At 35.7% G+C, this 26,558-nt stretch overlaps 1 protein-coding gene across 2 annotated transcripts in view; it reads left to right on the top strand.

Moving 5' to 3' along the window:
* Window positions 1-26,558, top strand: part of SCYL2 (SCY1 like pseudokinase 2) — a 57,997-nt gene that overhangs the window by 21,610 nt on the left and 9,829 nt on the right. Inside the window, exons 3-13 of one of the 2 annotated variants that reach the window (XM_019918416.3) lie at window positions 3,828-3,985; window positions 9,747-9,891; window positions 12,552-12,701; window positions 13,890-14,111; window positions 14,911-15,027; window positions 15,917-16,042; window positions 16,977-17,153; window positions 18,824-18,946; window positions 22,364-22,477; window positions 23,744-23,876; window positions 25,945-26,063. In XM_019918416.3, coding sequence (XP_019773975.1) covers window positions 3,828-3,985; window positions 9,747-9,891; window positions 12,552-12,701; window positions 13,890-14,111; window positions 14,911-15,027; window positions 15,917-16,042; window positions 16,977-17,153; window positions 18,824-18,946; window positions 22,364-22,477; window positions 23,744-23,876; window positions 25,945-26,063 — 1,584 coding nt within the window. Of the gene's footprint in view, window positions 1-3,827; window positions 3,986-9,746; window positions 9,892-12,551; window positions 12,702-13,889; window positions 14,112-14,910; window positions 15,028-15,916; window positions 16,043-16,976; window positions 17,154-18,823; window positions 18,947-22,363; window positions 22,478-23,743; window positions 23,877-25,944; window positions 26,064-26,558 lie in introns of those variants that run through there. The other variant, XM_033866208.2, reaches the window with a different exon arrangement.

Raw genomic sequence — 26,558 nt, 5'->3', positions numbered from 1 at the left:
TTAGGAGTCTTCTAGTGTCCCACATTTATTACGATCTTTTTTATCCAGCTTTGGAGTAGTTCTTTTTTAAAAAAATAAGGCAACTTCAGTCTTATTTTGCCTTAAAAGTCATACTTGTTGGCCTATTTCTTTTTCCCTGCTTCATAAGCTTCGTAACACCCTCAGTTAAATTGCTATTCATATGAGGATAATAAAGATTGGTCAATTTTTTAAAATCATGCAGTAAAAATTTACCTATTCATATTTATCCACTCTACTACATGTAGGCTTGGACACAGTCCCTTCCTTATTACAGAATTTACATTATGTTATTCTAGATGCCAGTGTCCATGGGGTAAAGCTTGCTAATATTGTGTAGACAGAGGCATAATTAAATTATTATAAATAGTTAAATTCTAAAATATTAACAGCTTTAATGTAAAGGAAACCATTGTGCAAAGGTGAATGTGCTAGTCAAGTTGCTTAGATCAAAAATGATCATAGACTATCTCTAGTAATTTTAAGGAGTATATCTTGTTATCTCTCAGTCATCTCAACTTATTTTTAACTTAATCTAAATAAAAACTTATATTTTGTTCTATTGTTTTGAGAAAGGAACATTGTTCCAAAATCACACAAAAAAAAGAAGAACATGATGCTTGGAGTTACCACCAGCCAGTCCTGAAAGGCCCATAAAATAAAGGATTTCAGGGAATGTCTATGTTTCAAAAACCATCTCTGGTGGCTCTGAGGAATAGGTTAGTGGAGTTCATGATTGCTATTAGGGAATCCTAGATACATTGGTGTATACTAACTCAGATTTTATTACTTAAATTATCTTGTTTTCAGTGAGAGTTCAACTTTGTAGTTATAGTAAGCAAAGTAGCTTTTAAAAATTATAAATTAGGTCTATATCAAAAGACAGCCTCCATTATGACAAATATTAATTTTTAGAAAAGATAATTTATTTCATATCCTTTTCTGTTTAAAGATAGGCTATTGAGAAAAATACTTTTTATTTATGGGTAACTCTCTTTGCCAATGTATTTTTAAAAATATTAAGTGAATAAACAATAGAGTGCCAAATGTTGCTTACATTATTTTATATTTGGTATTATTTGTAATTTTGCAAAAAGGGCCTCACATTTTAATTAGCATTAACGGTTGTTGAATCTTAAGTGGAAGATATATTGGATGATTGCACTACCTCATTTTTTTTGTATATTTGAAAATTTTCATAATGAAAAGTTGAAAACGGTTTTAATTCAACATGATAATGAAATGCTTCGAGTAGTTGCTTATCTTTACTGACCATCAGTAGGCAATGAACATCTGAGTATCTTTTAGGTGAAGATCCTGTGGTGGGTACAGAGACACTTATGGCATGGTTTCTTTCTTCAAGAAGCTTGTAATATACATATAGGTATAGACGGATAGGATTTTTATACAAGTGATATGTGTTAGCAGAGGGAGTAGTATAGTGAAGTAGTACAGGAAAGACAAATTTAGAAATTAGATGATAGTCTATTCTGTTGAAAGGTTTCAAGGTGCAGGCTAAGAGTTTTCTTTTAAGGAGTCAGTATGAGGCCTAAAGGTTAGTTAATTAGTCATTACTTTGTTGACATTGGTTAATTTTAATTAACTGATCCGAACAAAGAAATTTTTTTTTTTTTTTTTTTGCGGTACGCGGGCCTCTCACTGTTGTGGCCTCTCCCGTTGCGGAGCACAGGCTCCGGACGCGCAGGCTCAGCGGCCATGGCTCGCGGGCCCAGCCGCTCCGCGGCATGTGGGATCTTCCCGGACCGGGGCACAAACCCGTGTCCTCTGCATCGGCAGGCGGACTCTCAACCACTGCGCCACCAGGGAAGCCCCGAACAAAGAAAATATTTTTAAGATAGTTGATAACCTGTTCTGATCTATGTAGGAATCTTTCATTTTTGACCTAAAACAATAAATGAATGTCAGAGAGAGTTGTGTTTTTTTTCTTTATGAACTGTAGTGTTCTGCCTTTAGAGTGGTGAATCTGTAGGAGCTCAGAAGTTACTTCATGTAATCTTTTTTTAAAGACTTAAAACATCTTGAAAAAATAAACACATTTCAATTAGATGCATTTATAAAATATGTTGGAACACTTACTAAAAATTGTACACATGAATAGTGAGGTGGGAACTTGAACTTGTAGGTCATTTGTTTTTAGTTCAAGTTAATATTACATAATGCTCTTAGCTCCTGTTCTGTGTCTCAAAATGATCAAAAGAGCTAATATTTTGTGTTTGTGTGTGTGTATGTGTATATGTATATGCCAGGTTAACTTGTGAAGGCAGTATATATATGAGTGCTATTTAAAGCTCTCACTCAAATAGTTTTACTGAAGGCATATATCATGTTTTACTAGGGTCTTATTTATTGGCCCTGTTATTTCTGGGGAGACAGAATGGTGTATTGGCTAAGAAAGTGACCCCTAGAGTTGGACTGACTGGGTTTGAATCTTGATTCTTCATCTTACCAATTGTGAGATCTTAGATAATATGTTTATCTTTTCCACAGTGTCCTCATCTGTGAAGTGAGGATAATAACTTGTCTCATGGGTTGCTGTGAAGAGTGGAATAATTCCTAAAAAGTACACAGATGCTTGGGGAATAGGGTGTTCGATTTGAGTCACTAATATAGTCCCTTTACGTTATAACTTTTCAGAGCCTCAATCCTCTAAAATCCTTAACTTATCTATATATGTCTAAGGAGGCTCCAACTTAAAACAAGTTGTGTTTTGAGGAATTTACTGATTTGGATTTCTGCAGTGAATCTCCGTTATGTAAATAGGTTGCCAGGCTAACTTGTGAAGGCAATAATCATAATGTAGCAAAAATAATTAGAAGAGAACAGCAATAAAATGGAAAGATACTGTCTTGGTATCAACTCAAAGATAGTTGAGTAGTAGTAGGTTTAATTAAAAGCATTTGAAAGAGACACAGAGCTCTGAAAGAGTCATTCAAAGTCTTCCATAGAATTTTGGAGGGCTAGCATTGATTCTTTGCTAATTTTACTTCCAACTTTATCAGTTTTCTTTGCATTTATGATGGAGAGCTAGCAGCATCACTGATGTATTACACAGTTGTAATATATCATCTATCAATACGGCTATTTTTTGACTGATTTGTTAAGATTAGGTAACTTGATGGGAACTGTTTTCTTTGTGCAACTGAGAGAGAATGAAAGAGAGAAGGTGGTTAAGGAGGTTGTGTGCTTTTAGTAGTATAAAATAAGCTGTGACTGATCTCAGAGAGACGATAGGGGAGCAGTTTCCCGTGCTGGTAACCATTCCCAGTTACTGCCCTTAACAAGAGGAGAGAGAGAAAGAGTATGGGTTATTCATATGTAAAAGATGCTTACAAATTGAGTTTTTGTATAAATAAGCACTCCCTGACATGTAAGACATTTCTTTTAAAAAGTATTTCAAGACTCTGAAGTATAATCCAGGGTTATCACTATGAAAAGCATTTTGAATTTTTTAACATTTTAACTTTTATTTGAATTCCAGTAAAATAAGAGATTACTACATAGGAGACAACACATTACACACAGTTTGTGTGTATCTCTGATACCAGAGTTGAAAGATGGAGATTTTCCTATGTTCTCCTTAGATGAGGGTTCTTAGTCTTATAACTCTAAAAATATTTAACTTTAGTAATTATGAAGAAACCAACTTTTTAATATCAGAAAAGTATTAACAATGGTGCTAAAATGCACCGTTTTAAGTTATTTCTCTTTGTAGACTGTTGTGACACTCAAATAAAATTTTATTGCTTTTATATATTCTTGATTAATTAGTTACACATTTCTTTCATTAGGAAGTAGCTGTTTTTGTCTTTGATAAAAAGCTGATTGACAAATATCAAAAATTTGAAAAGGATCAAATCATCGATTCTCTAAAACGAGGAGTCCAACAGTTAACTCGACTACGACACCCTCGACTTCTTACAGTCCAACATCCTTTAGAAGAATCCAGGTAAATTTTTATGAAAAATTACATAAGAGATTTCCTAAACAAATAGTTTTTTTTAAAAAAACTTTATGTTTGAAATCTATCTATACAGTATACTGTCAGTGAAAAGTTCTTATCAACTGAGTGTTGAGTTCTTATGGATTAGTTACTTCTTTGAAATTTATTTGAATATTCTATGTATATGTCTCTTTTTGAAATATTAATAAAAGTTTTCTTCACATTTGCCATGAGTCTGTATTTGCTTACTCTATGTTCAAGACTACAGCAGTCCAAATGGAAGATGCGAGAGAAGTATAGAATACAGTCCCTGCCTGAAAGTAATTTTTCTTGTTAATTTGCTAGAATTCATTGCCCCCTTTTCATTGATTCAATATTCAGAGGCTATTTTTATGTCTATTCCAGGTAGTACTGTTCTCGACGTTTAACCTTTTACTATGTCCAGTATGTCAGTTCATAGTCCTCAGTTACTCTACTATCTCTTTTTCTCAAAATGAGCTTGGGAACTGTTGCTGAGAATGACAAGAAAACAGAATTTATGTTGTGTAATCTTAACTGGATCCTCAAGCCTTGGTGCTTTCAATAACTCCTTTAGATACCCAGCTATATAAATCTTTTCCACATTACTCATAACCCCTAATTTATTCCTTCCTTCCTACTTAGCAGACTGTATTCCCCTCTCTTAAATCAGATCTTAACCAAATGGTTTGCCAATGCATTCTGTGGACCCTAGGATTTTAAGGATAGGGAAAGAAGAGGCAGGGGGAGAAACCTAGCTGGCAGGGGCCCAGGCTTCCCATCTCCCGTCAACCAGGACAGTTTGGTTTTTATCTATTTTATATTTTGGATTTCTACATAGTTCTTACTTTAGAATCTTAGTAACCCACTGTCACTTACTCACTTCCCCCAAAGACACAAGATCTTTTCTTTGAACCTAAAAGAAAAAAATCTAATGTTTACCATGTGAAAAACTGTACTAAATTTTTTGTATTTGTTTAACTTATTTAATTCTCAACAACTATATAGAAGAACTGAGGATTGGAGCTGCTACTACATAAGCCACATAGTTATGGCACCCTGATTCCTGAGCCTATGCTGTGCCTACCCAGAAATATACTTATTTTATGTCTTTTATCATGATAATATTTTACTGCCCTTCCTTGTGTAAATAAACCCAGAAGAAGATTATAGTTGTTGTCTTCTTATGTAACACTCACTATTATGAACCCTCGATCTCAAAGTGGACTAAGTTTTGTTGGTCACACTTGTCCTGAGCTTTCCTGACTCCATGCTTGTTTGTGCTATTTCCTCTAGAGTGTTTTCTATCAGTAGTTATAGTGTCACCTATCAGAACCTACCCACCTTTGCTATTTTAACTTGTATTTCTTTTTTTTTTTAATATTCCATTGTATGAATATAGCACATTTTGTTTACCTGTTCATCAGTTGATGGGCATTTGAGTTGTTTCTCCTTTTTGGTTTTTATGAATACTGCTGCTGTAAACATTTGTGTACAAGTTTTTGTGTGGACATACGTTTTCATTTCCCTTGGGTGTACAACCTAGGAGCCAACTTGCTGGATCATATGGTGACTCAATATTTAGCCGACTGAGGATAAAGTAGGATTTTTTTTAAAAATTTAATTAATTAATTAACTTATTTTTGGCTGCATTGGGTCTTCGTTGCTGCGTGTGGGCTTTCTCTAGTTGCGGCGAGCGGGGGCTACTGTTCGTTGCGGTGCGCAGCCTTCTCATTGCGTTGGCTTCTCTTGTTGCGGAGCACGGGCTCTAGCCGCGTGGGCTTCAGTAGTTGTGGCACGTGGGCTCAGTAGTTGTGGCTCGCGGGCTCTAGAGCACAAGCTCAGTAGTTGTGGCTCACGGGCTTTGTTGTTCCACGGCATGTGGGATCTTCCCGGAGCAGGGATCGAGCCTGTGTCTCCTGCATTGGCAGGTGGATTTTTAACCACTGCGCCACCAGGGAAGTCCCTAACTTGTATTTCATCATTACGTTTTAAATCTCTTGAAGGGAGAAAGGCTAGTGTTTTATATCTTTCTCTGTCCCTGCAGCTTCTTTTATAGTGATTTAAATATTATAGGACTAGGGCTTTATTGGCGTTCATGAAGAGAGATAATTCAAAGATTACTTTAAGGCATTTTCATTGAAAGGTTGTAAAAATTGCAGTAGCATTGATAGAAATAGGAACCCTTTAGGGAAGGAAAAAAATAACTTCTGGTTTTTAATGACTTAATAATGTGGAGATGACACTGGAATCATCCAAAAGAAATGTGCTATAGAAAATAATCCAGGGACTTCCCTGGCAGTCCAGTGGTTAAGACTTTGCCTTCCAGTGCTGGGGGTGCGGGTTCAAACCCTGGTTGGGGAGCTAAGATCCCACATGCCTCAGGGCCAAAAAACCAAAACATAAAACAGGAGCAATATTATAGCAGATTCAATAAAGACTTTAAAAATGATCTACATCAAAAAAATTTTTTAAATAAATAAATAAAAAGAAAAGTAATCCAGGTGAAAGTTCAGAGTTGGTGATGTATATGGGGGTGAGTAAAATATAGGTAGTAATTAAAACCATGAAAAAAAATGAATTTCAAGAGCATGAGTCAAAAGAGCAGAGTAGTGAGGACAGAACTTGAAATGTAGAGGGGAAAGAAGAGCCAGCAAAAGAAATCGGAAGGATCCTGTCGTATGACAGGAGAAAAATTGGCAACATGTTATGGAAGCCAAAGGAGGGAAGAAAGGACTCCCTAACACTGGGGACCACCAAATAAAAAGGAAATAAGGACTGAGAAGAATCCATTGCATTTGACTAGTGAGAGGTTGTTAGTGATATTCAGTAATTTCAGTAGGATGGCAGTTTGGAAGCTAGAAAGGAACCCAGCAGAGAAGAAAGACATCATTATGTGAATAAAGTCCCATAGGAGGAACTCAAAGGAAATTTCAGGAGGATAGTTGCAAATCACTAATATACTGAGGTAAAGTGTAGGGAAATGAGATCATTCATGTTCGATGAACTTTACTTTTTCAAGATAGAACATGGATAATAGACGAGTAGTAGGTAAAGGAATAAGGAGTTAATGGAATGAGGAGTTAATATAAGAGGGCTATGAAGGGATGTTCTTGAAAAATAAAAAGAGCGAGGTTAAATAAAGTATACTATGTATCTTTAGGCTATGAGTCTACAGAGACTTGGGTTTTCTATTTTTTCCTTCAGCTTACGACATAAGCAAGAGAGTAAAAGAAACCTGTGATGGCGCCTACAGGGTTAATAAGGGTTTGCCCAGTAAAGGGTAGTAAGGGCGATAGTTTATTGTTGAGGTAGTAGGGAGAAAGACAGGAATAAAGTGTAGTCAGAACTGAATACTTCAAATTTGTTGAATAAAGGTACTGGGAAGCTAGGTTAGGTGGTGGTAGTAAAAGGGTGGGAGATGAATGGCTAGTAAACAGCTGCGGTTGGGGGAGGTGGTCCTTGAGAGAGGATTTAGCCCTTCTGGTGTGTAACTGTTTGTAATGATGATGGAAATAAATATTCATGAAAGATAATAAGGCCTTCAAGCTTGAAGAATAATCTTACGAATATTGATATGACCAAGGATGATTTTGGGGACAAGACAGAAAAGGAAAAAAATAAGAGTTGCTAAAATAAACGAGTCCTGGGAATCATTGGAAACTGTAGAGAAGACTAAGGGGTTTTTGAGCAGTTTTCCTCCAGTGCAGTTCAGCAAACGAAAGCCTGTGTCCACTGTGTTAATGAGCTTAGTGTGGGAATCAAGAACAAGATCAAGATCATCATCTTTATTGATAACTGAGCAGGGAGGACAGTGTAACTTTCTTCTTCAACCTAAGCAGCTCTGTCTTGATCACTCATACATATTGAACTTCTGCATATGCTTTCATTTGAAAAATGGGTTCAAAGTGAAAGAAAAGTAACTCAAGTATTACTGACAGAACAGCAAAAGGCATATTTGCCATTAAACAGTTACTGTCCAGGTGCAGAGGCTTGGTATAGCTTTGTTACCGCACTGCCTTGTAGTTCTTCATTGCCAGAGCCTAAGCCAAAGTCCAAAATGTTAGGACTTGAATCTCAGACAGTTGGTAATTACAATAGCAATTGTAAACATTTATTGAGCTTACATTTTAGTCAACCTGCTATGTATTTTATATGCATTTGCTCATTTGATCTTTGCAGTAACCTTTCAAGGTGGTCTTTTATCACCAGTTTACAAATGGGCAAAGTGAGGCTCAAAGTGTCCAAAGTCACCGACAAGGAATAGAGATGCTGGGACTTGAAGTTGGGTATTTGTATTCAGAGCTTGAGCTCTTGGTCATTACTCTATTAGACTTATTGAAGGCTTATTGAATGTTACTAATGCTGAGGGCCCCGGCTCGATCCCTGGTTGGGGAACTAAGATCCCGCAAGCTGTGTGGCACAGCCAAAAAATAAAATAAAATAAATAAAAATCAAAGAACAGTAATTAAAAAAATTGGAAACTTGTGACACCTTTAAAAATGATACATAAAATAGATAAAAGCAAAGGTGCTCTGAGATTGAAGTAGTCATCAGGCTAGTCACTCCCACTGGCATCTGGACCTGACTGCCCGGTCCTGAGATCTTCCACATGGACCTCCTGCCAGGGAGCTCCCCGAGCTCCAGGTGTGTCCATGTGGCCGTGCTCTGGCCAGGACGTCACATCTCCTGACACGTCCTGCCGCTCAGCAACCTGGGGAAGCCCTGCTGATCCTCTGCACACAGGCTCCACGGTCACTCCTACTCACCCACCGGGAAACAGGAACGCCCCCCCGCTCCCCCCCCCCCCCCCGCCTCCCCCGCACCGAGCACACACATGTCATGCTTGTCCTGGCAATGTGCTGTGGAGGACAAGTGGACATCAGGGCTTGCAAAGTACCCTAGGACAGTGGTCCCCAACCTTTTTGTCACCAGGGACTGGTTTCGTGGAAGACAGTTTTTCCATGGACGGGGGTGGGGGTGGTTCAGGAGGTAATGCGAGCGATGGGGAGCGGCAGATGAAGCTTCGCTCCCTGGCCCGCCGCTCACCGCCTGCTGTGCGGCCTGGTTCCTAACAGGCCGCGGCCCGAGGGTTGGGGACCCCTGCCCTAGAAGACACCACAGGATGCCATGTTTCCCAAAGCAAGAACAAAAGGGTTTTCACATTGTTTACAGGAGCAAAAGACAGTCCTAGAGATGCAAAAATGATGTGCCCTTCCAGGGTTCCAACAGCTCACAAAGGTCCCAAGAGACGTAATTCAGGACCCTTCCCTCACCCAGGTGTTTGCTCTTAACAGTGAAAAAAAAAAAAGTGACCGTCCTGTGGGAGCTGGAGCTATGCCCTGTCCCTCTTCCTGACTCATTGCTCCAGAGGTGTCTGTGGGAAATCTACAGGTTCCTTTGAGCATATTCTGAGATTTAGAGCCTTAGAAATAAGGGTAATATCATAGGTATAATGTAACAGTATGTTAAATTAATTCATTGGTTTTCCATAAAGAATATCAATCATTCAAAATGCACAGTTGATACAATTTTTATTTCCTGACTTTTTAAATTTAAAAAATGTATCACAGCTGTTATAACACTTAAAAGACTGAATGATTTATCCAGTGGAATTCATATACAAAGCTTCCTAACTTTGCTTTATTGGCCTAAGTGTGTTATATTAATGCTGAAAATAAATCTAAAATTGCCCACCTTCTTGTTGATAGTTAAATAGGACCACTAATATTTTTCTTTTTTAAAACAGGGATTGCTTGGCATTTTGTACGGAACCAGTTTTTGCCAGCTTAGCCAATGTTCTGGGTAACTGGGAAAATCTACCTTCCCCTGTATCTCCAGACATTAAGGATTATAAACTTTATGATGTAGAAACTAAATATGGTTTGCTTCAGGTATGTATTTTTATTCATCATGTGGATAGAATATTTTCCTTCAAAATTGCTTTTAGCCATTTCAAATTTAGCTGTATAAACTGCTTTATGTAAACCTTTAGATCTTCTCAGTAATTTAAAAATTATTTCTATGTTCTAGAATTTTTCTACAGTTTATTGTTAGGCTTAAACTATCTTTTTAATGTATGAAACATAACATTAGTAACCTTTGGAGAAGAGCACTTGTTGATTGGTGGATGTGGTGGTTCCTTTTTAATGTTTTTGAATTGTGAACCTTCACAGTGCATCCGTTAAGTCCATCCACTTTTTCTGATTTTCCTTCCCCTGCTTACCAAATATCTTCGGCTTTAGAGAGTGAATTGATACAGTAGATTCTTTGTTTTTGGGGGGCAGAGATCATTTTATTCATTATTTTTAACAGTATTGTTAAGGTATAATTAATTGGCATACAGTAAACTTCACATGTTTAAAATATACAGTTTTTTAAGTTTATAGGTGGAACCGTCACTACAATCAAAACAATTTACATATGGACCTTCCAAAGTTTCCTCATACCCATTGCGGTCCTCCCCTCCTGCTCCTTGCTGTCTTCTGTCTCTCACCCTAGGAAGCCACTGACTACTTTCTGTCACTAAATCAGTTTGTATTTTTAGAATTTTGTAAATGAAATCATACAATATGTACTCTTTTTCTGGCCTGGCTTCTTTCAATCAATCTGATTATTTTGGTATTCATTCATATAGTTGTGCATATCAATATTTCTTTTATTACTGAGTAGTATATCATAGTTTGCTCATCCATTCACCTGTTGTTGATCATTTGGGTTGTTTCCAATTTTGGGCTATTGCAAATAAAGCTGCTATGAACATTCATATGCAAGTTTTTGTATGGACGTATGCTTTCATTTCTCTTGGTTAATTACCTAGGAGTGGAATGGCTGGATCAAATGGTATGTGTATATTTTATTTTTTAAGAAACTGAAAAACTGTTTTCCAAATGATAGTACCATTTTACATTCCCATTGCAGTGTATAAAAGTTACATTTTTTTCACATCTTTGCAAAACTTGGTATGGTTGGCCCTTTCAATTGTAACCATTCTTTTTTTCGTGGGATCTTAGTTCCTTGACCAGGGATTGAACCCAGGTCCTCGGCAGTGAAAGCATGGAGTCCTAACCACTGGACCGCCAGGGAATTCCCTCAATTGTAGCCATTCTAATATGTGTGCAGTGGTATCTCATTGGAGTTTTAATTTGCATTTCCTTAATGAATAATGATGTTGAACACCTTTTTATATGCTTCCTTGCCATCTGAGTGTCTTTTTTGGTGACATGTCTGTTCAGATCTTTTGCTTATTGTTTAAATGGGTTGTTTGTTTTCTGTTATTGAGTTTTGAGATTTCTTTATATATTGTGGACACAAGTTCTTTGTCAGATACATGACTTAAAAATATTCTCTCTTAGTCTGTGGCTTATCTTATTCTCTTAACAGTATATATTTTCTAATTGTGGTAAAATACACATAACATAAAATTTGCCATCTTAGCCATTTTTAAGTGTACAGTTTAAGTACATTCACATTCTTGTGCAACCATCACTTCCATCCATCTCCAGAACTCTTTTCACCTTGCAAAATTTAAGCTGTACCCATTAAACAATAACTCCTCACACCCCACCTCTCATACCTCCCAGCCCCTAGCAACCATCATTCTACTTTCTGTCTCTATTAGTTTGACTACTCATATAATTGGAATCATGCAGTATTTTTCTTTTTGTGACTGGTTTATTTCAGTTAGCATAATATCCTCTAGGTTCATCCATGTGGTAGTGTGTGTCAGAATTTCTTTCCTATTTGAAGGCTGAATAATATTCTGTTGTATGTATTTACCACATTATGTTTATTCATTCATTCATTGATGGACACTTGGGTTGCTTTCACCTCTTGGTTATCGTAATACTGCTATGAACATGGGTGAACAAATATCTCTTCAGGACCCTGCTTTCAGTTCTTTTTGGGATATACCCAGAAGTGAAATTGCTGGATTCTATGGTAATTCTATTTTTAAGTTTTTGAGGAACTGGCATACTTGGTACGTTGGCCCTTTCAAATCCAGTTCTCACTTTTTGTTAACAAATTCCATGGTAATCTCAGGCACAAATACAAAATATTAATCCAGTGTGAGAATGAGTGAATGTCAGTTAATGTTTGAAAACTGAGTACAATGCTATTCAGAAAAACTTAATTTCAATATGAAGTATAAATATATAAAAATATTAAGAATTAGAATCAAATTGACAAAGGTATTTCTTGATATTTACTGTCTTTAAGTAAGAAACCAAAGATTCTCTCGCTTTTCAAATTCAGGAACTAAATGAATTTGGGTAGCAAAGTGCTTTTATTACTGTCTTTTCTTTTGCTTTTGTGCGTATAGAAAGGAACTTAATAAATAGTTGTCCTCTGTTTTTACAATTGGGTTTTTCTTGCTAATGCTTAGAATGCTCTGGCAACTGAGAATATCTATACTTTTGCATTTATGAAATTTAATTGTTACCTGGCGTGTAAAAAATTTTTATTGGGAGAAGCAGCAAATTTGATTATTATGAGATTTATTATTGTAATTGAAAGGAGTTTTATTAAAAATGTCTTTTATTTCCATTTACAGGTTTCTGAAGGATTGTCATTTTTGCATAGCAGTGTGAAAATGGTTCATGGAAATGTTACACCTGAAAATATAATTTTGAATAAAAGTGGAGCCTGGAAAATAATGGGCTTTGATTTTTGTATATCATCGACCAATCCTTCTGAACAAGAGGTAATGAAGGTTTTATTCTTCTCATTTTTTAAAGCTCTGGAAATTTGTGATTGCATCTGAAATAGATTAGAGAATTTATAAGCCTGATAAATGTGTAGAAATAGGCTATGTGGTACAATGGTATGTTTAAATGTATAGCTTTATAGAAAATTTCTAGTGTTCATTGTACCTATGAATATTTAGCTCATTAATTCCTCAGTAATGTTACTTGAGAAGAAAGTACTAGAGTTAAGCAAATTTGAGCACTATTGGGTTAAATAGATTTTTTTCCCTCAGAGTGTCACATACACAAACAAACATTGTGAATCTCTAGCAGTGTTTCTTCTTTAAGGAGCATGATAACAATAGCAGTGATAATAATGGGTAACATTTATTGAAGCGCTTTTCTGAACACTTCTTGTGTATTTACTTATTATCCTCACAACGACTCAGTGAGGTATGGGAATAATACAGATGAGTAAGTTAGACTCATAGAATAAAATAATTTGCCTAAGTTCAGACAAGTGGTAAGTGGTAGAGCTAGGATTTAAACCCAGTCTTTCTGGTTAAAAAGCAACTGTTACTTAGTGATTATGAAACCTGCCTATTTATACTTAGGAAAACACTGCAATATTTCAAATTTTTACAATATAGTTGTTACCTTTAACAACCATGCTTTGACCTAAAATACATTTCTAATTTAAGTAAACATTTTTAAGGGAAGCAGAAAGAATTAGTATTGGTTGAGTACATACTATGCATCAGGCACTCTGCTGGCTCTGTTTTCCATACTTTTGTTTATCTTACAACATCCCTTTGAACGTGTTAACTAAGTCACATAGCTAGTTGGTGAAAGAACAAGGTTTCAAACAATAATCTATTTGAACTCATAAATTTGAAGCCTGTGTATCAGAAAACATAGGCCAGACCTTTCCGTATTCATAATGCATTGTATAGTGTAGTGATAATTTGTCTTCTGGGAGAGAGCGCCAATAATCTCAAAGTTATAAGAGTTCTTATTCTTATCTCTTAACTTGTTTCATGCACTTTCTAGTTTTGGGATTTGGGGAAATTTAGAATTGAAAGTGATGGTGACATTTTTACTTGCATGACTGAGTATGAATTTAAAACTAAATTGTTACTACTTGACAGTGGTTTGCTTTAATTTAACTATTTAATCTATGTAATCCCTTTTCTGTCTTTTTATAGCCTAAGTTTCCATGTAAAGAATGGGACCCAAATTTACCATCATTGTGTCTTCCAAATCCTGAATATTTGGCTCCTGAATACATACTTTCTGTGAGCTGTGAAACAGCCAGTGATATGTACTCTTTAGGAACTGTCATGTATGCTGTATTTAATAAAGGGAAAGCTATATTTGAAGTTAACAAGCAAGATATTTACAAGAGTTTCAGTAGACAGTTGGATCAGGTATTTGCCTTTAAATATTTTCTTGCATTAAAAATGTATTAAGTGTTTGTTTTTTTCCAAAATATGTTCAGAAAATTCTCTAAACTGAGATGAGTGTCTCATATTTTAAGTTTTCATAAAGTCAACTTAACAAAAGTAATTCTTAGGATTAATATTTGTTACTACAACTTTAATCATGGCATTTATTTACTAGAGTGAAAATTGAAATATGGTCTAAAATACTAGGTGTTTTGTTTTAGGAATAGAGACAATTTCAGGTATTAAAGATGTGTTTTAATTATCTTGCAACAGTAGAATTAGCCCTTTGTTCAATCTAAAAATATATTTTTTAGTAAATTTCAAAAAGTTTTCTTTTTTTTTTTTAATTTATTTTTTATTTATTTTTGGCTGCATTGGGTCTTCGTTGCTGCGCGTGGGTTTTCTCTAGTTGCAGTGAGCGGGGGCTACTCTTTGTTGCGGTATGCGGGCTTCTCGTTGTGGTGGCTTCTCTTGTTGCAGAGCCTGGGCTCTAGGCACATGGGCTTCAGTAGTTGTGGCATTCAGGCTCAGTAGTTGTGGCTCGTGGGCTCTAGAGCGCAGGCTCAGTAGTTGTGGTGCACGGGCTTAGTTGTTCCGTGGCATGTGGGATCTTCCTGGACCAGGGCTCGAACCCATGTCCCCTGCATTGGTAGGTGGATTCTTAACCACTGCACCACCAGGGGAGTCCCTCAAAAAGTTTTCTTAAATGGACTATTGACAGTATAAATGTGTATCTTTTTAATATTTTGTATTCGTATTTAACATTATTACTCTTTTGAAGTTGAGTCGTTTAGGATCTAGTTCACTTACAAATATACCTGAGGAAGTCCGTGAGCATGTAAAACTACTGTTAAACGTAACTCCAACTGTAAGACCAGATGCAGATCAAATGACAAAGGTGAGTGCATATGAATTCCTGCCTTAGATGGAGGGACAAAAAATGAGTTAAAGTTGATTAAATGCATCTGAAGATTTAATCAGATATAGTCCCCAGATAACATCTGTATTCTTGAATGTATTAAATATTCATCTTCTTTTAATCTTAAAGAGTTAAACAATTTATGCAGGTAAGTGCTCTGATATAAAGTTTAAAATTTCAAATAAAGAGACCTAATAGTTACAGTTAGGCATGCAGAAGTTCTAGACACCCCAAGAATTCATAGCCTTCAAATTCACTCATATAACCAATGGATTTTTTTTTAATGTTTGTTTGTTTATTTATTTATTTATTTATGGCTGTGTTGGGTCTTCGTTTCTGTGCGTGGGCTTTCTCTAGTTGTGGCAAGTGGGGGCCACTCACTATCGCGGCCTCTGTTGTTGTGGAGCACAGGCTCCAGGTGCGCAGGCTCAGTAATTGTGGCTCATGGGCCCAGTCGCTCCACGGCATGTGGGATCTTCCCAGACCAGGGCTCGAAACCGTGTCCCCTGCATTGGCAGGCAGACTCTCAACCACTGCACCACCAGGGAAGCCCCTAACCAATGGATTTTAATGAATGGTACTGTTTATGCCCTCAAGATATTTTACTTAATCTTTTAATGTTTTACTAGTTATGTAAAGAAAATGTTACTGTGCAGCTAACTCACAGGTACTGTTTCTGAAAAACTGACCTTGAAAAGAAAAATAATTTATTACTTTCTTATTCTGATTTTTATAATTAGAATTTTTATTAAGTGGTCTTCAGCATTTCGCTAAATGTTTCTGAATATTTTTTTACCATAATGTGTCAGTTTCAGATATGAGAAGTACTTTAATACTTATCAGAATAATTCTGTTTCTCTGTTTTTAGATTCCCTTCTTTGATGATGTTGGTGCAGTAACACTGCAGTATTTTGATACCTTATTCCAAAGAGATAACCTTCAGAAATCACAGTTTTTCAAAGGACTGCCAAAGGTTCTGCCAAAACTGCCCAAGGTTTGTTGTTGATCAGTTTGTTATTATATAGTCAGGAGTATAGAATTTAAAATTTACTTTGACTTACTATAATAACCCTTCCAAAAAAAAAAAAAATGTAACTTTTGCCAGGGGTATATAAGTGACTATAAAAGGCTACAGACTGAAGTCACAAAAGTTTAGTGGACCTTTTGTGTGTGCTCCAAAAATTATTAAATAGGGTAAAAAATTGGAAGGATACCACCTATGCAAAGGCAGCACTTGGACATTAAACATCAGAAGAGAATTCCGTAAACTGTCATTGTGGAAATCACTGCCTCACTAGCAGTTATACTGCAGTATTGATACTAGTCTCTCCAATTCCTTTACTCTCCATTTTCTGGCTTATTAAATCATGAGGATAATATGGTATAAAAATATTAGTGATTGCCAAAGAAGCCACTGGCTGGAAAACTAGTAATTCCTTTGCAGAAATATCTTCAGTGTTTAATCTATCAGATATTCATTGGTTATGCACTGTTTGTCTAGCCCTTTACTTAGATGCTGTGGAGAATAAATGGGAAACAAAATATTGTCCTTGCTTTCAAGGGCTTTACAGTAAGTGTAGATAGGGTTAATGTGCATGAAACAACAATTAACAATGTGTGGTATGAATCATAAGTAATGAAGAAATTAAGAGGAGAACTGTATTAGTGAAGACTAATTGGGGAAGATTTCCTAAAGGAAGGGTAATCGTATGTCCCCCTTTATCTGTGATGTTCCCAAGTTATGTCTTTTGTCCTGGCATAATTAGCAATAGCACCCTATTTTACTCTCAAAAGTGTCCCAGTTTCAACTATAAATTATATAGTCACCTTACCCAAAGGGATTGAAGATTTTAGACTCTTAACTTCAATGTTAATACTAAAGACCTGATATAAAGATTAGTTTTATGAAAACATTTTTTGCCTTTCAGCGTGTCATTGTGCAGAGAATTTTGCCATGTTTGACTTCAGAATTTGTAAACCCTGACATGGTACCTTTTGTTTTGCCCAATGTTCTACTCATTGCTGAAGAATGTACCAAAGAAGAATATGTCAAGTTAATTCTACCTGAACTTGGCCCTGTCTTTAAACAGCAGGAGCCAATCCAGGTATGTATGTAGATATTTTTTTCCTGTTTATTCAATGGTCTTAGTCAATGATAACTATCATTGAAAAGAAAAGGAAAGGATATTTGACTTTTTAAAAATTGAGGTAAGTATGAGAGACTTTCTTTTCCATTAGTTAGAAGCTATTTTGCATATGTTTGAAGTGAACCATTCCTAAAATTATAATTGAACTTTGCAAATAAATGTCTGTAGCTCTCCACAAGTTACTGTCTCAGAAAACAAATGGTAATGAGATTTTGCATGTGTTATATTGTTCCCATTGCCTTATTGAAAGTTACAGGTTTAGGAAAATAAGTATTTATTTTTCTCCTGCACTTTTAAGTATTTCTGTTTTTTTGTTTTGTTATTAAGAGTCTTTAATTTGTAGATGGTTTATGCCAGTTGTTTATTTTATTGCTAATAAATAGTTTCACCAGAAGAGGAGAAATGCTTCCAGCACCATGGAAGTAATATGTGTGTGTATATATTGTTAAGGGAAAATTTAATTAGTCTCTGATATAGACACTATTAAAATATTTATTTGCCAGATTCAAGGTAGACTTGGATTTAAGAGAGCAGTAGGGTCACATACCTGGGTTAGAACTCGCCTTCTTCATCTCCTTGGACAAGTCATTACTCTCTTAAAGTTTCTATTTTGCTCATTTCTGAAATGTGAAAAGGGTTGTTGAAATTAAATGAAATTTTCTGGCACATGGTAAATATTATTAAGTTTCTGCTACTACATGGCAAGAGCTTATTGGTAAACCATTGATTACCTGATTTAATGGTTTTATGACAGACTGTTTGTGGTCCTTCCTTTGAAAGGAGGGAAACAGAAGGAAGTCTGTGGTAGTAAGACAGGAGTTCCCCTGCTTAAGGAAAGGGCAGGTGAGAGAACTGTAGGCTTCGAAGCAGAGTTCTCCAAACATGGTCAAGGTGTCAGGAGGGAAAGGAGTGGAGTCCCATGGTCACTAAGCTATGCATCAGATAGAATCCTAAGGAACCTATCATCTGAGCTCTTATTTGTCTTCATTCTTTGTATTTTTTTTCCCTTAGTAGTAGTAGTAGTAGTAGTAGTAGTAGTAGTAGTAGTAGTAGTAGTCGTCTAGCTAAAAATCCCTTCTGAAAAATTTTAACTGAGCCTTGACAAAACTAAGTATTCTGCATGGATAGAAGGGATAGTTTCTTCCTTATTACTTACATATGTGGTGGCAAACAAATGATCAGGGACAATTGAAAATGTTTCTAGAATTTTTCCGGACAGTCCTTTTCATTTCTGTACCTTTTCTTCTCTTGAACTTTATGGAAGCCCAGTGATGGAATTTACTTCTTTGGGACATCTGACTTTGCTGCCCTCAGGCTTTTATTTTTTTACCCGGTAGCTTTGCAGATAGTTGGTACTTGTGGGTGAGTGATGTATTACTGAAGATATGTGAGAGTTAGGACATTAGTCTTTATTTAAATGTTTAAACTGAGAGCAGATGTTAAATATAGTGCTTCTAGAAACATAAGAGACTTGATTTATATGTTTTTGTCTTCCATGCCTTCAGGCTAGCAACATGGTGAGTGTCAAAATACATAACTTATTCTTTTGAAGCTACTTTAAATTTTGACATGTATAAAGTGTCATAAAGATTCTAGACTTTAATACATTGTTTGCCTTTTCTACACAGATTTTGTTAATTTTCCTCCAAAAAATGGATTTGCTACTAACCAAAACTCCTCCTGATGAGATAAAGAACAGTGTCCTGCCAATGGTTTACAGAGCCCTAGAGGCTCCTTCCATTCAGATCCAGGTATAATATTCAATTTTTTTCCTTTAATGATGATTTTGATTCTTAAGGCAAAAGAAAGAAGTAAAGTACCTTTTAAGTTTGTCATAATTTTTTTTAATATAAAGCTCAATAGTATATATTAATCCATTGAATTGCATGATGTATACTACTACTAGTGTGTTCACTCCTAATTTGAAGAATCAATTGATGAACACCTGTATTAATAAAGTAAAATGATTTGTTGCTTTTACTTATCAGTAATGTACTATTATAGAAGGTTTGATTTGTTGTAGTTTGGTTTGCTGTATACCTTCTTCCTAAATGAGTAATTAGTATATGAATGAAAATGACAAAGATGTATGTGCCTTTTTCTTATGAAAGCGTTAAGTAGGTACTTCTCATACTCATAATTTTCTTTCATGTTTGGTAACTCAATCTTCTATTCAGAAATGTTCCTTTTGCATTGAAGTTAATTTGTGTAGGAGGTAGGTAGAAAAGCAGATAGTAATTTAGTGTGACCATCCCTAATGCATTTATAGTCATGCTTTTGTGTTACAAAAGTGCTGTTAAAACATCACATACTTTGCCAAACTTTTAGTTCTGTAATTTTGCTACTAAAATTTTGGTTCTATGGGTTATCTGGAAAAAAATTTTTGGATTGCTATTAAAAGTATAATTTAGTTTGAGCTTTTTTTTCTCACTTTGGAAAATAAATACTTATGTTAAGAACATCTCACTGCATAAAAGGTGTCGTATTTAAAAGTTTATGGTCTCTTCACCAGTGCAAAGATTCTAGTAAAGAAAAACAAAGAATTTTACTTTCTTTGTGTGTGTGTGGTACGCGGGCCTCTCACTGTTGTGGCCTCTCCCATTGCGGAGCACAGGCTCCAGACGCGCAGGCCCAGCGGCCATGGCTCACGGGCCCAGCCACTCCACGGCATGTGGGATCTTCCCGGACTGGGGCATGAACCCGTGTCCCCTGCATCGGCAGGCAGACTCTCAACCACTGCGCCACCAGTGAAGCCCAGAATTTTACTTTTTATAAGTTATTGACCAAAGCTTTTTTTTTTTTTTAAATGCGAACCTAATACCACACATATAAGGTCACTTGTTTGACTCATTTCAGTCCTTATCTAAGTTTTCTTTTATTCCAAGTTGTGAAGTTGATGTTAAAAATTTTCCTTATAACGTCATCTCTTGCTGCCTTTGTCCAAATGACGTGGAATGATTGGGGAAGGTACTTACTATTACTTTTAAGTGCTTTCCAAAGGAATTGTGAATTATAGCTTCTTGAAACGTTCCCACAGACCCGGTGTAGTCAACCTGGTTTTATATTCAGTGAAATTAGGGAGGAGAGGGAGGATCGAGTGATGTGAAAGGTCATTTTTCTTCCTAAGAGGGTTAGTTTGGCCAATAAGTTACCAGCAAGTATTTTATTAAAATAGTTAATACATAATTCAAATTGAGTTGTGCACTTTGCCAAGTTTTAGAAACTAGCTTTTCTGATACCATTCAATATAAGTGTTTAGTCACCAGTCCAATTAACTAGTATCAACATTGCTTGGTACGAGTCTGATAAAGTTAAAGTCTATCTAAGCTTTGGGAGAGAGAGCAAGAGCAAGAAACAAAAATCTTTTCCTCAAGCTTCATGCAAGTTAGAAGGCTAGGAGATAACTTCTGAGATTCATTTTTGGAATGGTATTTTTAAATTGAAGTTTGATTAGAACTATTTAAGAGGCTAGAGAGAGTTTAGAAAAGCATTTGGAAAAGTAAAAGATGGTTTACAAAAGTTAGGGTCATTAGAGGCATTAATAGAAATGTATATGAGAACCAGTTTTTAAAATTATTTACCTTTAAATAAACGTAGAATATGTTTTCATTCTCCCCTCCCCACCACCAGTTACAGAGAAAGTAGAAAATAATAGGCAGAAGTTCCTGAGAATATGCTAATTGGACTTCCTTTTGTTTGTTTTGTTTTTTTCAATCTCCTGTTCTTAGGTTCTTTACTCTGTCTCCTCCTATGGTTCTCCCCTCCTCTAGCTAAGTGATTTAGACATAATTTAAGATTTCCCTCTTTGTAACCTACTGCTGTATTATATGGCATAGTGCATGTGTGCAGTCAGTCTCTGTCTCTCTGTCACTCTGATATCAATTAAGCGCTGAACTTCCTTGTTCCCCTCTGGTAACAGGAACACAGTATCTCACTGACTGCTCATCCTTGCTCATTCTCTACCATCTGTGGAAAATAGTCCCTTAAATATAGTTTGTATTTATTATCCTCAAGTTATATCACCTACATAATTTATTATACTTCTGAATAGATATTAATATTAACTCTTTTCTTTCTGTCTGCCTTTTGGAAGTATGGGGATAAGTTAAAGCAAATAAAATACCTGCCAGTATACTGATAACAGATTTTTAGTGGTTGATTCATTTCTAGCTGCTAACCATAAATGAATGTCTTTAAGTTTACCAAATATCGTTAATAACTCCTTCCCTGATATACATTTATACCCCCATTTTCTTCAGTAATCTCTTTTTTGCTTTCCTACAAGGATCATTCTGCCTTATAAGGTATCTGAGATTAGGTTCTTCAGCCAGTTAGTTCTCAAGCCATTTCCTGTTCTTTTTTTATCTCATTTAATCCTTCATCATCCCCCCTTTCTTCTGTTATCCTTGAAGTTCCCAGTTACAGTCATTTACACTATGGCATGGCATTAAGTTAACAAGAACGTTTTAAATAACTTTTCCTGTTTCTGTCATTTATATTGGCTTTAGTTTCAGAATTTAGAAATAGTTAAAAATATAAAGGAAATTAAAATCCTCTGTCAGAGATGCCCACAGTTAACATTCCCAGATATATCCTTCCAGTTTTTTTCCCTAAGCCTGTAGACAGATTTAAAAAATGGGATTATATAATAATATCTTATTGCATTTTATCCTTGATATTGTTAAACAGTCTTGAAAATATATTTTAAAATGTTTGTCTTATATCCATCATATGGATATATGTAACAGCTAAGAAATTCCTTATTTAAAGAGGAATAGTTTTACGTGACTTTGTACTTGATTTTCCCTTGTTGTGAAAGATAGCAAAACTTAGATGTTACTTTTTTTTTAGATGTTCCTATTTCTAAAAATAAATGAAGAATTAATTGTGTTATCAGGGAAAGAAACTAGGAATGCGATCAGGGAATTTGGGTATATATGCTAGTTGTATGACCTAGCGTGAATTTGAGCAAGGTCTTCTGAGCCTGTTTCCTCATCTGTAAAATTCAAAATTGATAATAAGTATTTTTCTTTCAAACAGTTGAAAAGGTCAAATGATATACCATACATAAAAGTTTATTTCAAGCTATGTGACAAATTAGCCATGCAAATGCAAAATGTTTTTTAGTAGAGAGTCTCTAAGATTGATCCGATTTATTTTCTTAATAGGAACTCTGTCTAAACATCATACCAACCTTTGCAAATCTTATAGACTACCCATCCATGAAAAATGCCTTGATACCAAGAATTAAAAATGCATGTCTACAAACGGCTTCCCTTGCTGTAAGTAATAGCATATTAATCTTTGTTTTTCTTTCACGCCTCATTGGCTTAAATAATTTTCTTATTGTTTAATAACCCTTTTATAGTTTGTTCATATATTTTGTCATGGCTATAAGTAGACTATATATAGTACTATGAAAGTGAGCAATAGCTGTAGTTTTCCCTGATATATAATTTTACAGTATTCCATCCCTGACATTACTCCCTGTCCCCTAACTTTGAGTGCTTCAGTAGGAAATTTGAGTAATTTTTTTCTTAACCCTTTTCTGCTTTAATCCAGTTTATTTTTTTTCCATCGTTCTTGCAGAAATGTGGTGCTTTTTGTTTTTTTTACCAACTAATTGTTTTCTGCTTTTCTTAGTTTACTTTAAAAAAAAATAGTTTCATTGATATTATGATCCTGACTAAAAGTATTCTATCTTAACAAATTCTAGCTAAAAAAGTAGGGTGTGAAATATTTATCAAAATAGTCAAGAGAATATAGATATCACAATTGATAGAATTGTGATAAAAGAGCTCCTAAATATCAAGTTTTAGTAACTATATTAAAGATATATTTAGAAATACAAAACTTTACGTAGGACAAATATACTTTTCACATGTTGTTAAAATATTTAGTTTAAGAATGACTTGAACCTGAATTAGAGAAAAATACTGGAAGCCCAGTAAAATTAATCACTTGGTGGGAAAATTTAGTCCTTTTTTTTTTTTTTTTTTTTTTTGTGGTACGCGGGCCTCTCACAGTTGTGTCCTCTCCCGCTGCGGAGCAGAGGCTCCGGACACGCAGGCTCAGAGGCCATGGCTCTCGGGCCCAGCCGCTCCGCAGCATGTGGGATCCTCCCGGACCGGGGCACGAACCCGTGTCCCCTGCATCGGCAGGTGGACTCTCAACCACCGTGCCCAGGGAAGCCCAAGTCCTTTTTTATAATTCAAATGACCCCAAGGAAATATTCTTGCCAAACAAATGTGTAATAAAGCTTTTCAAATCCTAATTACTTTATTTAAAAAGATATAAAATTAAAGTCATTCCTTACCTTTAACTACCTAGTATCTTGGCAAAGCAATCAAAGATTCTTTCTGAAACAAGTCAGGGGAATTTATAAATATGTGAATTTTCTATATAAATAAAGGACGAGAGCTTTTAAACCTACTTTTATTCTTGAGGATTTAACATATACCTATATGAAGATTATACTCATACTTAAAATACTTTGGTCTAGATTGCAAAGACTTTAAATGACTAATTCAGTTTACCTCTTTTAATAGGTACGTGTAAATTCATTAGTGTGCTTAGGAAAGATTTTGGAATACTTGGATAAGTGGTTTGTACTTGATGATATTCTGCCGTTCTTACAACAAATTCCATCCAAGGAACCTGCGGTCCTCATGGGAATTTTAGGTAGCTGAAAACTTAATGTCATTTGATGCTACTTTGTTTTACAGTTATGCAAGTAAACTTTTCAATCTATAAAACCATTTTGTACTCTTTTCATGTATATAGCATTCAGTAACTGAAGAATGATGGGGTAAATGCCATGATATAACTTTTTCTTTGTGTTAATTTTAGCAAAAGTGGTAGTACTTGACATTTATAAAGGAATAAGATATTTGGGAATCCTGGCTTCACAGGTATCATGATAGCATGTAGTTTTCTCTGTAAAATGGTACTAAATAAGAGAGGCAAACAAGACTACTTGAAATGCTGATACCAGTCTTAATAGTAATACCTGATGTTTATTTGGTACCTGATTTGTAAGAGGCACTGTGCTGAGTCTTTTCTCTGCATTACCTTATTTTGTCCTCTTCAAAATCCAATGAGATAGGTACTGTTATTTCTGTTTTACAGTAAGGAAACTGAGGCTCAGAGGGGTGAAGTAAGTTATTCAAGGTTATACAGCTGATAACTGGTAGAGCTGGTTTTTAATTTAGATATGTTTAAGTCTGAACAAATATTTTTCACTGCTAAGTGATGTGCCGATGAAGCATTATTGGCCTTACAGCACATTCTGTTCTATCAGCATAATTATAAATCACTCTGTAAAAAAAACTCTGAAATTGCCTATAAATAGTTAAAGCCCAATCTGAAACTGTTCAGGGTCTGCTGTACTAATAGAGATAGACCTAGCTGTGGAATCACAGAAACATTAACAAGTTACTGAACTTGAAGTTCTTTGTTAGTTTTGAAGAAAAACTATGTTATTCAGCCATGTATCTTTAATACCTACTGTAGTGCCTGATTTATAGAAAGCCCTCAGTAAATATTTGTAGAAATGGTCAGTAAGTAATCTGTTGTGGACCTCTGTAGACATAGAACTTTTGTGATATGGTATGAAACTTTTGAGCTCAAAGAAATTAGTCTTCTTGAGAAGAAGTTTGACATACTGGAAAGAGCCCTAACCCCAGTCCTGGCTATGCCAGTTCCTGGAGTGACTTTGAAAAGTTTCTTCATCTGTCAAATGAGGATAAAAATAATATCATTATAGGAGTTTTGTGAGAATCAGTGAGACCAACTGAAGGGAAAGTAATGAGCATAGTGCCCTGCAGATAAGCATTTAATGGGCACTCAAAGTTGTTCTTTTTTTTTTTTTTTTTGCGGTACGTGGGCCTCTCTCCCGTTGCGGAGCACAGGCTCCGGACGCGCAGGCTCAGCGGCCATGGCTCACGGGCCCAGCCGCTCCGCGGCATGTGGGATCTTCCCAAACCGGCACACGAACCTGTGTCCCCTGCATCGGCAGGCGGACTCTCAACCACTGCGCCACCAGGGAAGCCCCAAAGTTATTCTTTGAGTATGTAAGTGAAGTGTGCATTAACAGCAGAATAACAGGAGATGGTGTGTTCTAAAGCTTTGGATTCTATACAAAACACTTATAACACAAAAGCATTCAGAGAATGAGGAGGAAACGTGCTCAGTTTACCAAATGAAGGCTTTGTGCAATAGGTGTATCAAGCAGGGTCCTGAAAGTTGAGTAAATAGGTAAGACAAGAGGGAAGGACTTGTGTGGAGTTGACTTAAATTATTAAAGTTCAGAGATGTTGAGTCTGGTTAAAGAAGTGAATAAAGGTATAGGACCTATACTTAGACACTTTAAATAGATGTCTCAAGTTTGAATGAGATGTCTGAAATATATATTTAGATTTGTTCAGAATAGAGAGACATTCTGTAGCCTTACTGCTGCACTGTAAGAACTGTATCTAGTTCTGATAGACTTTTAATTTTATACTATCATTAAATGTGTTCTTAAAACCAAAAGAATACAGGATAAATGTGTCATGGTATGTTAAATCTAAACTGACAGTAAAGCTGAAATCACCCTGATCCATATATAAGAGCATCCTTCTAAGCATTGATAAGGAAAAATTTGTAACTATACTGATTATCAAGAGATTTCATATAGATACACTGTTTTTCTGATTTCTATTGATTTGTGGTACTGAATTATAACATTTGTCTTACTCTTTTCTGTCAGGTATTTACAAATGTACTTTTACTCATAAGAAGTTGGGAATCACCAAAGAGCAGTTGGCTGGAAAAGTATTGCCTCATCTGATTCCCCTGAGTATTGAAAACAATCTTAATCTCAATCAGGTAGGAGTAGTTTTGTGCTTTATTCAATTTATTCAGCTTACTGTTTTCTTGGCATTGAATGTATAAATATATTACATATAAATTGGTAAAACAAGGAAAAATGTGCCAAAGAGATGAATGAAGAAAGTTTGTGGGTTCAAAGTAAGGAGTATGTGAGTTGGAAGGATGGATTATTGATTGGAGGCCTAATTGGGAGATAGTAAATGAGCAGAATTTTGAAAGATGTGTAGGATTGGGGACTACTTCAAATTTGGGACTGTGAAATTGACATGAACAAAGGGAAAAAAAAAATATGTCTGGGCTGTGTATTCATTATTTATTGCTACCTCACAAATCACCACAACTTGCAGGTTTAAAACAACATAGATTTATTATCTCACAATTTCTGTGGGTCAGCCAAGCCAGGGCATGTATGCTCCACTCAGTTTCTCACAATGCTGCAGTCAAAGACTGAGGTCTCATCTGAATGCTCAGCTGGGGGAGGATCTGTTTCTA

Source organism: Tursiops truncatus, chromosome 11, assembly GCF_011762595.2.
Source record: "Tursiops truncatus isolate mTurTru1 chromosome 11, mTurTru1.mat.Y, whole genome shotgun sequence".
Taxonomy (NCBI): domain Eukaryota; kingdom Metazoa; phylum Chordata; class Mammalia; order Artiodactyla; family Delphinidae; genus Tursiops; species Tursiops truncatus.
Note: the sequence above shows the minus strand (reverse complement) of the source record. Positions and strands in the feature narration are given on the sequence as shown.